Genomic DNA, 17,773 nt, shown 5'->3' with positions numbered 1-17,773 from the left:
TCGATCCCAGCGACCACCTTTCATGAAACAGCCAGCTGGGTTCAACCCGTTTTTAGAACATTTGTGTATTTTTTTTGTTATTAAAGTCAAAATGGATTGGATGTCTAGCACCGTCAATGGCAGCCAAAGAGTTAATGAAGTCCCCTATAAAGAACTGCTTTACTTTTATTGACTTGACTTGAAATGACTTCAAATGCCTTGAATTGAATTGACTTGACTTGACTTGACTTGACTTGACTTGACTTGAATTGACTTGACTTGACTTGACTTGACTTGAATTGACTTGACTTGAATTGAATTGAATTGACTTGAATTGAATTGAATTGACTTGACTCGAATTGACTTGAATTGACTTGAATTGACTTGACTTGAATTGACTTGAATTGACTTGAATTGACTTGAATTGACTTGAATTGACTTGAATTGACTTGAATTGACTTGAATTGACTTGAAATGACTTGAAATGACTTGACTTGAAATGACTTGACTTGAAATGACTTGACTTGAAATGACTTGACTTGAAATGACTTGACTTGAAATGACTTGACTTGAAATGATTTGAATTGAAATGATTTGAATTGACTTGACTAGAATTGACTTGACATGAATTGACTAGAATTGACTTGACTTGAACTGACTTGACTTGAAATGACTTGCCTTGAATTGACTTGACTAGAATTGACTAGAATTGACTTGACTTGAAATGACTTGTCTTGAATTGAATTGACTAGAATTGACTTGACTTGAACTGACTTAAGTTGAATTGAATCCTTTTATTGTCATCACACAAGTATAATGGGATTTAAACCTTCTCCATAAGGTGCACGAATTACAACAAACAAACTAATAAATAATAAACAAATGAACCGATAAATAATGAATAAGTAGTGAACATAATAAATAGGTAGTAGTCAACATAATAGTCCTTAATCCATGCACTCAATGAGTTTAGATGGCAAATGAATCCCCTTCAAGATCATGCAATAATACACCCAATTTTTTTGTTCTTCCCAGTGCCTCCTCGTTTCGTGGTGCAGCCCAACAACCAGGACGGAATCTACGGCAAGTCGGGTATCCTTAACTGCTCGGTTGATGGATACCCTCCCCCCAAAGTCATGTGGAAGCACGGCAAAAGCGCACTGGGTATATAATGAGCTTCTTATCTTTCATTTGCAACCCCCCGTCCCCCAACCACATTAAGTTCACCTGTTTCCTCTAATGAGCTTCAATGCTCAAAATTAATTGCCGTTCATTTACTATTTTTAGGATGTTCAAAGTCAATCCAGGTATTTGTTTCTAAATGCAGTTTTGACCATAATTACCAAAAGCAGTTTTACACCATTTCAGTTTTCAGGTGCAGAATTTTAATGATAATTTTAGACTTTTATTTTAGACTTTTTCAACTCGGAGTTTCCCTCTATTCTTCTGAAACCTTGTGACTTTTATTCTTGATTTTTCAACCCTGAGTTTTGTTCATCCTCTGCATTTTTTTTTCGTCAGCTGGGATCGGGAACCCGCAGCAGTACCACCCGGTGCCTTTGACGGGCCGCATCCAGATCATGAACAACGGCTCCTTGCTGATTCGCCACGTGCTGGAGGAGGATCGCGGCTTCTACCTGTGCCAGGCCTCCAACGGCGTGGGCTCGGACATCAGCAAAAGCATGGCGCTCACCGTTAAGAGTGAGTACATAAACCCCAGTTTCGCTCCTCCTTGCCGTTTTCAAGGGAAGAACCTTCAGAAATGATACCCGTGTCGATTGGACGACGGGTCCGCACCGACACATTAAGCCACAATATGACGCAATGGATATGTACTGTCAAAAAAGCATTTGGTGACATCACGTGCTCCTCTTTTAATCAAGAAATTGAGTGTATTTAAAAAAAAAAAATCGAATAGATCTACTAATCCAATCTACACAAATCGCTTTGCGCATCGTCATTGTAATGTATTGAATAGTAGTGAAAATATTATAAGTATCTGAGATTGCGATATATACAGATTATTAATGGGTGTGTTATGGAAAAGGCCCTCATATTTATTAGTTGTTGTTAGTATAAGTTGGAGGTTCTTCGTTCAGATATTTTCTAAAAAAATATTAAAAATAATAAAATTAAAAAAATAAAATTAATTAAAAAAAATATATAATAAAGAAAAGTAAAAATAAAGTAACGATACAAGCGATTTTAGTTGTTGTTAGTATAAGTTGGAGGTTCTTCGTTCAGATATTTTCAAAAAAAGAAATAATAATTAAATACAATACAAATAAAATGAAAAAATAAAAAATTATAAGAAAAAAAAATAAAGTAACGATACAAGCGTTTTTTTTTTGCTATATTTCGAAATCATTTCTTGCATTTTGCTGGAGTACCTTTTACAAAACGCCATTTAAAACACCATTATTGCAATGTATCCCGTCATAAATCTACGCCACTTCCATCGCGTGGACTTCTTTCAGTTCACAACGCAGCCAATAAGATCTCCTCAAACGAAGCCTCCTCCTGAACGCTATTTTAAAGCGCGGTGAGAATGACCAGCGAGTGAGCGATTGATCCGCCGAACCTTCGGGATCGGTCTCCAGACAATCAAGAAACACTTTGAGCTTAATCATTACTCACAATCAATGGGGACAACCTGCCCCCGCTTCATAGAAAAAGCCGCGTTCGAGGACGACGCCATTACGAAAAAAAACCCACAATATTAGCTCCATCGTGGTGGACGGTGACCCCACCTGTCAAAAGAGATCTTAACGATTCATTTCTGGCACATTTGACTGGAGTGGATGAATAAGCACTCTATTAAAGGGTCACTCCGCCCCCCGCCATGCCTCGGCCCCGCCCCCTTCCTGCTTTACTTGTGGTATTAGTGTTATTGATTGAAGCGTTCCTGTGCTCTGCCTCCCTCAATTTTTCCTGTTTGCTTCAGTGGGGTGAGGGGGGGAAAAGGAGGTAGCCTGGGATGAATAAGCGATGAAAACAAAACAGCAGAACCTTCCTCCTCGGGTCGATATGGCGTGCGCGAGAAGATTGAGTGCGCCGGCGATTTTGTGTACAGAGGGAGGCGGAGTGTATCGCTTTTGCCGCTTCATTCACCTAGACTTCACTCTTACCTATTGGAGAATGAGAGAGGAGCTTTTTTTTGACTTCAGCTTATTGACCTTTGCTCTTCATCGCTGGAATTTGGCGATTCTCCACTGCATCTTTTTTAAACGGGTCGCTTTCTGCTCCGTCACTTTTTTTTTTAGATCAGGGCTCAGGAACTTTTTTGATTGAGAAAGATGAAAACAATTCCTATTCTCAAATGTTATTCTTTGAGAGCCATACTCAGGATTTCAAGGTCAAAATGCATGAAAATGTGTGCCTTGTTTAGTCATTTCACCTTTTTTTAATGTACAAATAGTCTTGGAATTCTTACGCTGTTGCTAATTAATGAGTATCATTGATGGTATGGATGCAGGAAGGTCTTAAAGTAGGAAAAAGTCTCAGAATTCTTTTAACAACATTACGCTGTTGCTAATCAATGAGTATCAATGAGAGTATGGATGCAGAAAGGTCTACAAAAGGTGTTAAAGTAGACAAAAGTCTCCGATTTCTTGTTACGATGTTGCTAATCAAAGAGTAGTAATGAGAGTATGGATGCGGAAACGTTAAAAAAAAGTGTCTTAAAGTACAAAAAGTCTCAGAATTCCTTTAACAACATTACGCTGTTGCTAATCAATGAGAGTATGCATGCAGAAATACCCAAAATAAGGTCTTAAAGTACAAAAAGTCTCAGATTTCTTGTTACGATGTTGCAATTAATTAGAGTATGGATGTGGAAACATCTGAAAAAATGTGTCTTAAAGTACAAAAAGTCTAAGAATTCTTTTAACAACATTATGTTACCGTTGCTAATCAATGAGTATCAATGAGAGTATGGATGCAGAAAGGTCTACAAAAGGTGTTAAAGTAGACAAACGTCTTATTTTATTATTATTTTAACAACATTGTTAAACTGTTGCTAATCAATGAGTATCAATGAGAGAAAAATCTAAAAAAAAAAAAGGTCTTTAAGTACAAAAAGACCCAGTTTTCTTGTGACGATGTTGCTATCAATGAGTGTGGATGCGGAAACATCTAAAAAAAAACTATCTTAAAGTATAAAAAGTCTAATAATTATTTTAACATCATTGTCACGTTGTCGCTAACCAATGCGAGTATGCGCCCACAAGGGAGTCTAACATAATGGTTGACCGTGTGTCCCTTGGCCAATCCAGTCCCAGCCATGATCACCAGTCACCCCAACACCACCATGGCCAAAAAGGGTCACATCAAGGAACTGAACTGCACGGCCAGGGGGGAGTGGCCCATCATCATCCGTTGGGAAAGAGGCGATACGGTCATCGACCCCGACCGCAACCCCCGCTACTCCATCACCACCAGCCCGAACGAAAAGACGGACGAGGTCTTGTCCACTCTCAAGGTAAGAAAGACTCACAAACGGTTTTGCTTTGTGTCCTCAAGTCGCAAAAAGTATTTTTGTCTTGACGTCAGAAGATATATTTTCAACCATCTTCTAAAAATAGCTTCGTACATCTGGAGATGATGTTGCTAAGGTGGTGCGCCAATGAAGGAACGAATTTGCTAAATATGTTTAATAATAACTTAAGACGCAAGCAGTCTTCCAATGAATTGTATAGCCGCAACATCAAAATGTTGATTAGTGGTTTCTTCTTGGTTCTACCTGGAAAAAAAGACAATATTTTAAGAACCTAAAAGGATGATTTAAAAAAATCAATGCCTCTTTAAGCTTCTAGATCTAAAATACACCAATTCTTGCATAGTAAAGTAGAAAAATAACTACATTTTTATCTGGAACTCTCATTAAAATAGTTTTTGTTTTGTCAACTTCATGAACTGTCAACAAAACCTCCTGGAAAACAATAAAAATCATTTTGGCATAATGACAATACAGCTTCTTGGTATGCAAATTGATTTTTGCTTTTTCTATCGCAGCCAAAAATGACTATTAATTACAATGTTATTGAAATTTGCCACAATTTTCCTGACCAATCATTGTCCTTCTTTACCACACCATCTCTTCTGGCAGCTGAAACCCGCAGAACGCGAAGACTCGGTCTTCTTCTCGTGCCACGCCATCAACTCGTACGGCGAAGGGCGTGGCCTGATTCAGCTCACGGTGCAAGGTTGGCGTGTTCTTTCTTCAAACACAAAAAGTCTCCATCTCCCCTGGTTTTGCTCACATGGGGCGTCTTTCTCTCAGAGCCCCCAGACCCTCCGGAGCTGGAGGTCCGAGAAGTCAAAGATCGCAGCATGAATTTACGATGGACGCAAAGATTTGACGGCAACAGCGTCATCACCTCCTACGACATCGAGTACAAGAACAAGACCGGCAAGTACAATTACTTTGGTTGAAAAAAGTGGCTCAGTCATTTGGAGCGTTGACGTTGACAGTGTTTGCCAAGCTTTTTGGAGCTACGCCACCATCTGAAAATCTTTTCATTTAAAGATATGTCGGCTATATTAACAATAGTCATTCTCATCAAAGTTTTATCAGCAGGAATCACATAAACCAGCAAAATGATTCCAAAATCTAATTTTTCACACTGACCTAATGTCACCAAAAGTTGATGTTTGCGGACCATGAACAAAATCCGTTTTGAGTAATCAAAAATAAGTCATGTCATTTTTTTAATGGCATAATTTTATGACTTTTCTCCAAATATTACAAAAACCTCCCAATATTCCGCAAAAAAATACGTGCTCACACAGACTTTATGTCGTCAAAAGTTAATGTCTGCGGACTCTAAACAAAATCCGGTTCAAGTGATGCAAAAATAAATAATGTCATGTTTTTAATCACATAATTTTATGACTTTTCTCCAAATATTACAAAAATCTCCCAATATTCCGCAAAAAAAGTGCCCACACAGACATTATGTCATCAAAAGTTGATGTCTGCGGACCCTCAACAAAATCTGGTTCGAGTGATGCAAAAATAAGTCATATTTTTAATCGCATAATTTTATGACTTTTCTCCAAATATTACAAAAATCTCCCAATATCCCGCAAAAAAAAGTGGCCACACAGACTTTATGTCGCCAAAAGTGGATGTCTGCGGACCCTGAACAAAATTTGGTTCGAGTGATCCAAAAATAAGTCATATTTTTAGTACTGTAATTGTATGACTTTTCTCCAAATATTACAAAAATCTCCCAATATTCCGCAAAAAAAGCGCTCACACAGACTTTATGTCGTCAAAAGTTGATGTCTTCGGACCCTGAACAAAATCCGGTTCGAGTGATGCAAAAATAAGTCATATTTTTAATTCCATCATTTTATGACTTTTTTCCAAATATTCCAAAAATCTACCAATATTCCGCAAAAAAATGTGCTCACACAGACTTTAAGTTGATGCCCTACAAACCAAACAATTTCTGGTTCATGTTAGAGGGAAAAAAGCAACAAAATGACCCGTGTAATCTATAATTTACCATTCATCATATTTAGATTTTTGCAATTAAATCAATTTTAATCTAGTTAAATCCACATTATTTTTTCTTCTCTGAATATTACATTGTATAATTTTCCGCGACACACCTGACCCTTTCTCACGGCACCCCACTGTGCCGTGCCACCGTGGTTGGAAAACACTGTACTATGAGCATCTTTTGTTCAGATTCCTGGGAATTGAAACACGCCACTCGGAACATCTCCCCGACGAATAACCAGGCCAACATCGTGGATCTCCACCCAGCCTCCGTCTACAGCATCCGCATGTACTCCTACAACGCCATCGGCAAAAGCGAGGCTAGTAAGGAGCTCACCATAAGCACAGAGGAGGCTCGTAAGTATATGAAAAGATAGTTTGGGGTTTTTTTGGGTTCAGTTTTCCAGAAAATGGTACATTGTCAATTTTTGCAGAACCCGATGGACCCCCCATGGACGTCATCCTGCAGCCAGTGACCTCTCAGAGTATCAGAGTTACTTGGAAGGTACCGTATTTTGCCGTTTCATATACCCGGGTATATTAAATGATTTTTGCTTTTTTGAGCCTCCCGTTTGTGCACTATTTAATATACCCCTGCCGTTTAATATAATACTTTATGTATATTAAATGGCAACTCGGCTTTTTTGGCAAGATTTGTATGGTGTTCATGGGGGCATCATTATAGATACTTAAGTTCATTCAAATTCCAAGTCAGACTTTATTCAGCAGTAAGTAGTAGTTACTAGTCGGACAAAGACTCTGAATCGCTGTCAGCAACAGACTTTCTCTTACCCCGTCACGGCATAAAGAGTGCATAGTGGATTGTACCTTCCTGTGCGCCATTTAATATACCCCTGCCGTTTAATATACCCGGGTATATTAAATGGGGGGATATTAAACAGCAAAATACGCTAATGCATTTTTTCGAGTGGAACTGTAAAAAAAGAATTCGGTCAGAGTCCCAATCAGGCCTTGGAAATCAAACACCGTCGTCCCACCCCGCAGGCTCCCAGGAAGGAACTGCAAAACGGGGTGATCCGGGGTTACCAGATCGGTTACAGGGAGAACGGCCCGGGCAGCAACGGCCAGTACAGCATCGTGGAGATGAAGGCCACCGGAGACAGTGAGGTTTACACGCTGGACAACCTGAAGAAGTTTGCCCAGTACGGCGTGGTGGTTCAGGCCTTCAATCGAGCCGGAACTGGACCCTCCAGTTCTGAGATCAATGCGACTACACTGGAAGATGGTAAGGACCAATCACCACTGCACACTTGTACACAACCTCAATTGACTAGAAGTCGGGGTTTTTGAGATCGTTTGGCTGGGCCTTGCAATTTAGCAGCCTACTCTGCATGTTTTGGGGATATGGGAGGAAACCGGAGTACCCGGAGAAAACCTACGCATGCCTGGGGGGAACATGCAAAGTCCACACAGTCTACCTTGGGTCGATTCATGCTACAGTTATCTATAAAAAAAACTGTTATGTTAACGTAGACCTAGTTAGCTTGTTGTTCTCCATTGCACTATTGTTAATCTAACGTATATTTGTTCCCGTTTTTTGATCAAATTAAAAAAAAAAATGCTATCCAGAAAATGCAACATATACTCCAGTGCGACTTATATTTATTTTTGAATTGAATGCTTTTATGGAATTTTAAAAAAGTGGAAAAATAACAACTAAAACAAATAATAATAAATAATCAATACATATTCATAATCAATAATAAATAATAATCAATAAATAATAATAGTCAATAAAAATAATAATCTATAAAAAATAATAATCAATAAAAATAGTAATCAATAAAAAATAATAATCAATAAATAATAATAATCAATAAATAATAATAATCAATAAATAATAATAATCAATAAATAATAATAATCAATAAATTAGGAATAAATAAGTAGTAAGTAGAAATTTCCCCTTTGTTTTGTATTCTTAGGCTGGTGCGACTTATAATACGAATGCTTCCAAAAAGTCTAGTAATCTTACAACTAACAATGTGTTGTAATGCAGTAACTTCAATGTTTCTGGTTGTTGTTGTTTTTTATCGCGGCACAAAAGTCCAAACACCTCTCCGTATCATATACAGCGCACTTCTGCGCCGCGGCAAACTACAATAACAAAAAGAAAAATGGCTATTTTGTGTAAAAACGTGTCACTGTAGTGCCCCGTTGCCTGAATGGATGCTTGTCAAACAGCAGGGCGCCGCACGCACGAGCAAGCGGAAGGCTAAAACGTCACCCGTCCGCCAGCTTTTATTCACAGTTACTGCACATTCTGTGTCGCATTCTCGCCGCCCCGGCTGTGTCATCGTTGCTCCATCTTTTATTCACTGAAAAATCCCGGCGTTTGCTCTATTCTAACAAGAACGAATGGCGCTCGCGGTAATCCGAAGCCGAGATAAACAACTACAACTGATATATTGATGTTTTTTTTTTGTTTTTTTCAAGTCAACCCGCCCAAACATTTGCTAATTTTATGTGTTAATGTGAAAGTCAGTCCTTCGTAATAGGATTATTCCCTTTTATTTTCTAATCAGACAAAATACTTTACAGAACATGCCTTGAATTGTATGTGTTGATTAATAAGGGTTATTTTTAGTAGACAAGAACTACTAGAATTGAAAAAAAATGGAATAGTTGGAGCTAGAATTGTTGCAGATTGACAGTCCGTTTTTTTCACACCATACTGAAGAAAAGCACATTTTTAAATCTCCTTTTCCGTTAGCATAATGTCCAAAATCTATTTCCGACTTTTTTCTGTCAACAAAATAAAAACATAACACCCAAAACAAAGCATAATAATCAATTTCCCTTGCTTGAAACCAAGCCTTCATGTTCACCTTTAAATTCAAAAGGCCGTAAAAATCCAAATATTTGACTTTTTCCTCCACTTTTTATTTCTCTCTGTGTTTACCCGTCTTTGTCTCCCGGCGCAAACGCCGGCGTCTCGCGAACAGTTGGCCGAGTCCCATTGGTCCAGAGTAGGCAGAGCCCCTCCGGCGCTTCCCTTTGGCTGTCGCCGTAGCGACGGAGATATTGACGGCCATTACGATCACAGTGATAACAACAAGCATACTAAAAATAATTATAATTAGCCTGTCTGTCGTTCGGTCGGTCCGTTCGCTCGGTCTGTTTCCTGCTGTAATTATCTGCAGCTGAGCGCTTTGTCTCCCTTTGCCTCTTTTCATCTTTTTCTGCCCTTCCTCCGCTTTTAACTCTCCAAAAAAATGCCTTTTGTTGCTTTAGCCCCCATTTTGGTCCCCTATTTAGGATTCAAGGGTGTCAAACTTGGTTCTTGGGCTGCATTAGATTAGATTAGATTAGATTAGATTAGATTAGATTAGATTAGATTACATTAGATTACGTTAGGTTAGGTTAGGTTAGAATTTTTATTTCGTCCCGTATTCGGGAAATTTTTTTGGTTGCAGTAGCAAGACAGACAAAAGACACACAAGACATTGTAGACCTAGGTAAAAAAAAACTGGAGCCATTAAGGTTAACTCGATTTCATGTTGGCCGGACCATTTTAGATATAATATTTAGATATTTATAACAATCTGATTAAAAGAAATGGATCAAAAGCCCTGAAAATACAGTTTTTATTGACCGAAAACAACGTTTATTTGAGCTTTTTTTCTTAGTAACGGAAAACGTCAAAATAATCTTTTTTTTTTCATTTGAAAAGGCAGCAAAATCTTTTTTTATCGTGTTCAATATTTAAGTGGAAAACAGGAAATATTTTCTATGTTTATTTTTAGATTTTACAAAATGCTAAAAACCCAAAAAGAAAAAAAATATCCCAAAAATTGCAATTATTGATCTAAAAAAGGCAAAAATCAGGAAATATAATATACATCTATAACCTTCATTTGAATTTGATCCTAAAACAAAAAGTCGGCACTCATCGTTCACTTTCTCGTGCCGCACAAAATGATGCGGCGGGCCATATTTGGCCCCTGGGCCGCCACTTTGACACCCGAAATGGACAAGGTTACATTTTAGTCTTCTTACCCACCTTTCCTTTATTTACCTTGGAATACCCTCACCTCCGCGCACCCTGGTTTCTACCCACAAAGTGAAAAAAGCAAGCGCATCCTAATAATTTCCACTTGTAGCCCCAAGGTTTATTGATGCAAGGCCCATTTTCCCGGCTTCCTCCGTCCTCCTCCGTCCTCCGCCTTTCCACGCCAGCTGCCCAGAATAACGGCCCTGGCGGACTTGGCCCAAGCTCGTATCTTTTCAGTCCTCCCCCCACTCTCTCCCCCGACACCCCCTTTTGCACAAGTTGACTTCTGTTCCTCGCCAACACTGCACGTTATTGAAAGGCTGAAAGGGCGATGCTTCGAAGTGGACACCTGGATGAGGGAGAACACAGTTGGACTTGTCCCCAGGGAATAAAAACCCATATACATTTTTTGGGGGAGTAGGCTGTTGAATTGAAGCGGAAATGCTCATTAGGGCTTGGCTAAATAACCTTCAATTGCTGATTTCAATCAAATCCATCAAATCAAAAGGCTTTATGGATCCAAGATGGCGGCACGCGCGGGTGCAGTTGCTCCTTGCTCTCCAGTTTGGTGTTTTGTTTTCTTAGTCTTATTGTTGATTTACTGTCAAATCTTATCAAAGCCTTTCTTTTGTTTTAAAAAAAATAACTATACTCTTCTATAATGCATTATTTTCATGTTTTTTTTACATGAATCTCGCATCCATTATCTAGAAAATGATGTCTCGACTTACTATAATGAGTAAAATATGCTGTCCATTCAAACACTCATTTCTACAATATTTTTTTCTTTAGATGACTATAAATATTTCGTATTAAAGTGTTAAATTTTCGAATATTCATTGAAATCAGCCTACAACAACAAAGCGTCTGTTTTCTTAATGTTCCTAATGTTGGCAGTTGAATCGTCACCACCTGCACACAAATTATAACTAATGTATTCATTTATTTGACACCAAATGCAAGTGGAGATGTAACTTTGTCATTTTCCCATTTTTTTTCCAGTTCCCAGCCAGCCACCTCAAAATGTGCGCGCCATCTCCGTCACGTCGGACGAGGCGGTCATCTCTTGGGCTCAACCCCCCAGGATGACCCTGCATGGCGTTCTGAAGGGCTACCGGGTGGTCTTTTGGGCCGTGTTTCCCGACGGAGGTCAGTAAAATATCTTTTTTTCTCACTTTTCATCATGGGACATTTCCTAGTTTTGCTTTTCCTCGGGGTGTATGTCTGCCAAATCGTTTAAATGTATGGTGACCTCATCAAATTGCATATACACAACAACCTGCATGATAACAACCAGCTCATGACTTCCTTTATTTTAACTTTTTTCCTAACCTGCTATTTTAGTCATTTCTGGGTTTCATGTAAAAAATTTGATTTCAATCAACTCACACAGTAAACATTCACATTTCCAATCATGTTCATTATATTACTCATGAAAAAAACTGTACTTTATAATCATGGTGAAAAAACTGTACTTTATAACCATGGGGAAAAAACAGAATGATAATTAACAAGAAAAAAATACAAAAATGACTGGTTGCAATGGCATTAGTGGAGGAAAAATGTATTTATGCTCTGCAAAAGGCCCCATTTAAAAAAAAAAAAAAATTCTCCCCTAAAAGTGACAGCTTCAACAAGACTTTATTTCTGCACATTAATGGCATACTGCATAAACAACACATGAGCAAATAATTTTCCTTTAAAAAAAATCACAAAGCTCTAAAACTGGTGACTATTTATTGAAGAAGAAGAAAATCTCTGCATGGATAACACTCTGAAGCCCAAAACGGCTGACCTCGGATGAGCCAAAATGGCTTCTCGATGCTAAACACAATGCAAAACACAGCATGAAACGCCCAATCCACAACATTCCACTCCAACAGTAGCCATTCCTTCAAATTGACGTCATATTTTTCCCCTGTTTCCTTTTCAGAATGGGGTGAAATGCAAAACATCACCACAACCAAGGAGCAAGTGGAGCTGAGGGGCCTGGAAAAGTTCACCAACTACAGCATCCAGGTCTTGGCCTACACTCAGGCTGGCGATGGCGTGCGCAGTAACGTCCTTTACATCCAGACTCGTGAAGACTGTGAGTCTCTTGTTTTATCTTCACACACACTCACATGCACACACACACACACACACACACACGGGTAATGCAATTTTATCCAAGGGTTTAACACTGTTCATCCACATGGTGGGAGGCACATTTGTGCCGGGAGTAAGAGGGTCTTTGTAAGGCTGAGGTAGCTGATTAAAACCTCTTTGTGCTCTGATGTGCCATTACCAGTGCTAATGAGAATTAAGAATCTAAAAGGTGTGTGTGTGTGTGGTTTGGGGGGGGGGGCTAAGGGTGTGGATCTGTGCATGTAAATCCATTATAGCCAGGATGGTTTTTAGTGTGTGTGTGTGTTTGTAGGAGTGCATTTCCCCGCCGTGGTGTCTTAGCGTGAGAAAGTGTGCTATTGTTTGTGTGCAAGTCTCGCCTGGCATCACGTACAAGAGAGAGATTAATTCTTTGTGGTTTAGGGAGAATTAATTTTGTGCTTACACTGGTGGCTTGCGGATTACATCCGGATCCGCCTCTCCGCCCTTTCCCCGAGGCGCCGACGAGGGAGGGAGGGTTTGGGGGGCGGGTTAGGGGGGCTTTTCTACCAGGGTTTTTGAAGAAGTGCCATTTTCGGAGAAGAGATGCTCTCTTCTTTTGTGTTAGCCTTAGCGCAGATAGCGCTTCTAATACGGCAGCGTGTCCAGGGGCAACCTCTTCGCATGTATTATCTTTTTTGATCCGTTTGCCAATGGTGGTTCTGCGTGTGGCATATGGGGAAAATGTCTGAAAAGCAAAGATGACAGTGAATTGATGACTGCTTTTTCCGTTGGGGGTCATTTTGAATGTGTTTATATAGACATGTTATGCGATTTGGGTACTTGATGGGGCTCTTTTTTCCCATTTTAAGTAGACCTCTGGCATCTAGTCAATCCGATATGAAATAAAATAAAAATGTGGGTTTTATAAAAGTGATTGTGCTCATTTGTGACAGGAATTGTTAAAGAAGAAAAAAACAAGTACTATGAAATACAGTGGTGCCTTGAAATTGGATTTTTAAGGTGGTTGGAGGGATTTTTACCTTTTTTTTTGCCCTTCTTTTGCTAACAACACGATGAAATTCGATGCTATTGAACTCAAGTCACTTACACAATGATCCCGTCTTTAATTTTTGCTTCAAACTCAAAACAAAAACAAAAAAAAGACCAAACGACAGCTTGTATCTGTGAAAATATTAAATCTCTCCACATGGCATCCTAATCCACCATTTAAATGCATTCCGCTTGTCACAGTTACTTGTACTCGAGAAAAATAAACATAAAAACACTTTAATTTTAATCAAACAGTATTTTTAATTTTTTATACACACACATTTGCAAAAATAAAAGGCCTTCTCCATGATGCCACGCTATATAGATGAGTAAAATTAATCTAGGACACAGTCGACGAAATATTTGACAAATGTTTGATGTCAAATGGAAGTGTAATAGTATTCATTTAATGACTTGTTTTTAGGATGACGAAATCCCAGCAAATATTTCGATGGATCTTTGTTGTCATGATTTATTTTCCATGTTTCTCACTGCCAATCTGTCATGTTGCAGACCCCGGCCCCCCAGCCGGCATCAAAGCGGTACCCTCCTCCGCCAGCAGCGTGGTGGTCTCCTGGTTACCCCCCCACAAGCCAAATGGAGTCATCCGCAAGTACACCATCTACTGCTTGAACCCCGCATCAGGCCAACCGGTGAGTTTAAAAAAAAAAAAGACACACCCAGAACTCAAAACGCCATTTCTCCATCCCCAAAACTCCCTTTTCTTTCTCTTCACCTCATGTCCAAAATACCGACAACCCCAAATATAAAAGTGAATGGACTCAAAATGTTCCCTTCCACGCATGGCGTACACACTCCCGCACTTTTTTTTGCTGCAGTCTCCGCACGAGGCGTGTGTAGGAAATGAGCTCCGCTTTACTGCAGTGTGTGCGCGTGCTTATTTGCATATCTGCGTCTCATCGCGTTGCCGTGGCAACCTCATCTGTTCATCAAGCGGCGCAGAAAAATCACACACGCACACACAAGACACACATTTATCTTTTCGTCTGTCTCTGTCCCTCTGTCTATCTAGTATTTATCTATTTATTTATCTATTTATCCATCTGTCTGTCTATCTGTCTGTCTGTCTCTCTGTCTATCAATTTGTCTATCTGTTTGTCCATCTCTCAAATGTGTTCATCTGAGGCCCCCATGCAGAGTTCATGATGATTACTATGTAAATGAGTAAGGCTGGAGAGAAAAAAGGATGAAGGGATGAGTTGGGGGGTACGAGGAGGGAGGTTTGCACGCACACACACACATGAACACACATAAACACACATACACACATGCACACACATACACACACCGCACGGGGAGTACTTTTGTTCTTCTTTTCATTATCTGCCTCTATTGTTCCCTAGATCGCCGCCATCTCTACTCTTAAGGAATATTTTAATATCCGTTTGAGCAGCATGCACTCACTCACTCATTCACACACACACACACACTCACCACACAAGCCCCGCCCCCTCCACTTGTCTGTTTTTGACGGGTACAGTATCCATCCATTCATGACTCTCGCTATAGCGCCCCCTCACCCTCCACCTGTGAGTATATAGACGAGAAATGCGAAACCAAAACGGGGTGAAAAAAAGGTTAGCACAGTCAGGGGTGAGGGATAGATTCCGAAGAACGCCAGATGAGGAATAAAAACGTGATAGGTGCTTTTTTTTTTATTATGTGAAGCGACAATCCTGCTTAATAAGAATACACTATCAGGCTTAATTTTTTTACCACTGCTGAAAATGGAAAATTTGTTCCAACCTGCTGGATGTGGTGACATTTAGATGCTAACGCCAAATGTTTGCTAAAGTGTCTTTTTTTGGACAAGCTGTTATTACGATGAAATGAATGTACCATGCAAAAGTCATTCATGTATTTAGAGATTTTATTTCTATGAAAAGGGGAAATATGCTCATAGTATTTGGTGTTTTTTGCGCCATGTTTTATCCTCCTTGTCGAGCTGCACCTGAACGCAACACACTCCAGTTTGGACCTTTGTAAGGATAAGTGGTACAGAAAATAAATGCTGGTCATGTAGAAAATTGTACTGCAGTGTTAAGTTCACCTGGATGTCGCAATTTCCCTTTTCCTCACTAAATTCTACAAAATGTCTTCCTTTTTACCGAATGGCAACCCTACCGTATTTCCTGTCTATGCGCGTTGATGCGCCATTTGTGTAAATTATGCTCACATTTCTTAAAAGGCTTATGAAACCATGACTAATGTTATATTTGTCTATCACTCCATCTCATTTTGCGTACACATTAAATTAATGGAAGGTGCTTATCTTCCCCCAAAATATCTATTGAACAGAATTACGTACGTTGACAAAACTTAAAAGCCATAAAAAATACAGTAGTAATACTTGAACGACAATGAAAAGAATAATTCAAGGGCAGTGGTTGCCAGATATTGTGCGTGTTCTAAAAAGACAGTGATTTGACTTGACAACATTCACATGGCGGAGTTAAACACACACCAATTACACATCCACCTCGGGGTCATGTATGCCACTGTATGTGTGTTTTCTCTATTCGTTGCCCATGCCAGTGTGTGTGCAAATTTATGTGCGTTGTGACTGCTGCAGATTGGCCTCATTAGTGTATGACTCTTCATGATATCTGACTGACTCATTTATCTTTCTTTCCATTGTCTGCCTTCGCAGAATCTCTTTTCTTCACCTCCTTTTCCAACCTTGTCCCTTTTCACACTTACACTTCTGGCGTATTAGATTTTTGCCCCCCCAAAAACCTCGATATACCCTCCCAGATATACTCTCCTGTCTTTGAGTTTTGGGGGAGACTTGAGGGCTTGGTTCACATTAAAATGATGTGCACTGAGTCTTTCACATTACTTATGCCTCTGTGGTAAAGTGACAGTGTGACCCAGTGTTTTCAACCTCTTGGATTCTACTCACGGCTTTTGTTAACATGCCAAAATGAAATCATGTGGACTAGAAGTCGCACTTTATTTCTAAGTTTGGCTATTGACTGATTTGCAGGGAGATTGGTAGCTTAGTAAACATGCCATGTTTTGTTGTTTAGGTTATAGTTATCGCAATAGCTGTTGTTATGTTACCTTGTAGATGCTGATTTAGCCTACCCTTCCCAATTTTATTGGTATTACTGTAAATGTATGATGTCTGTTGTTACTCTCGCATCAAATCCCCCTTTTTGCGTAATTTTTGGCTGCTGCGATTTACAACGATGCAAATCACAAAGTGTGCATGGGTACTAGAACCTATCCCAGGCGACAACGTGCAGGAGGCAGAGTTGGCCATTTGCAGACATAAAGCTCTTAACTCTTTTAGAAAAAAACTGCAGTATTAAAATGGTACTCGGTCGTCGGTCTGTTGCCCATAAGCTCCGGCACCCTCGCGAACCACGTAAGGATGAGTTCTACAGCTAACGGACTGCTGGATGGAACAGATCACTCAGAACACAATAATGACCCAAGCTAAACTTGTATTTGTATAGATGAGTAGAAATATAGCCATTTACTGTATTTTAATCGTGTGCGGTCGTTTGGTCGCCATCTTTTGGTCGCCGGACTTTTGGTCGCGGTCTTTTGGTCGCCCGGACCCAAACAACGGGCGACCAAAAGACCGGCGACAAAACAAGGTAAAACAACACGGTCTACGCATCACTCAAAGCCAACAATGGCCATGAGCAGTTTCACTGAGCCGATGTGTGAGTGTAGAAGACTTTGTATGTACATGCGTTGTCCCTTTAAGAAGCTACGTCAGTCGGGGTCTTAACAAGTTCTCCAACAAAACACAATAAAAGTACGGTAAATTTTGAGCTTTTCTTTAGCCTAATAATTAATAGGGGATTAAGTATGACTAAGTATGACCAATAATTCGCAGTTTGTATTTAGGGAATTTGAGCAACGATTTAAATGGTAATTATCAATAACCTTCCGGGCGACCAAAAGACCGGCGACCAAAAGACCGGCGACCAAACGACCGCACACAATTAATTAAAATACAGTAAATGGCTATATTTCTACTTATCTATACAAATACAAGTTTAGCTTGGGTCATTATTGTGTTCTGAGTGATCTGTTCCATCCAGCAGTCCATTAGCTGTAGAACTCATCCTTACGTGGTTTGCGAGGGTGCCGGAGCC

At 39.6% G+C, this 17,773-nt stretch overlaps 1 protein-coding gene across 2 annotated transcripts in view; it reads left to right on the top strand.

Annotated features, from left to right (window-relative positions):
- The window catches only part of dscaml1 (Down syndrome cell adhesion molecule like 1), a 97,576-nt gene that overhangs the window by 66,885 nt on the left and 12,918 nt on the right, over window positions 1-17,773 (top strand). For both annotated transcript variants that reach the window (XM_077611139.1, XM_077611138.1), the window contains exons 11-21: window positions 1,015-1,143; window positions 1,501-1,680; window positions 4,254-4,459; window positions 5,087-5,183; window positions 5,261-5,389; window positions 6,677-6,844; window positions 6,922-6,992; window positions 7,493-7,733; window positions 11,505-11,651; window positions 12,436-12,591; window positions 14,154-14,293. In XM_077611139.1, the coding sequence (XP_077467265.1) occupies window positions 1,015-1,143; window positions 1,501-1,680; window positions 4,254-4,459; window positions 5,087-5,183; window positions 5,261-5,389; window positions 6,677-6,844; window positions 6,922-6,992; window positions 7,493-7,733; window positions 11,505-11,651; window positions 12,436-12,591; window positions 14,154-14,293 (1,664 nt within the window). The remainder of the gene's footprint in view (window positions 1-1,014; window positions 1,144-1,500; window positions 1,681-4,253; window positions 4,460-5,086; window positions 5,184-5,260; window positions 5,390-6,676; window positions 6,845-6,921; window positions 6,993-7,492; window positions 7,734-11,504; window positions 11,652-12,435; window positions 12,592-14,153; window positions 14,294-17,773) is intronic.

The sequence above is a fragment of the Stigmatopora argus genome, chromosome 10 (assembly GCF_051989625.1).
Source record: "Stigmatopora argus isolate UIUO_Sarg chromosome 10, RoL_Sarg_1.0, whole genome shotgun sequence".
NCBI lineage: Eukaryota > Metazoa > Chordata > Actinopteri > Syngnathiformes > Syngnathidae > Stigmatopora > Stigmatopora argus.
Note: the sequence above shows the minus strand (reverse complement) of the source record. Positions and strands in the feature narration are given on the sequence as shown.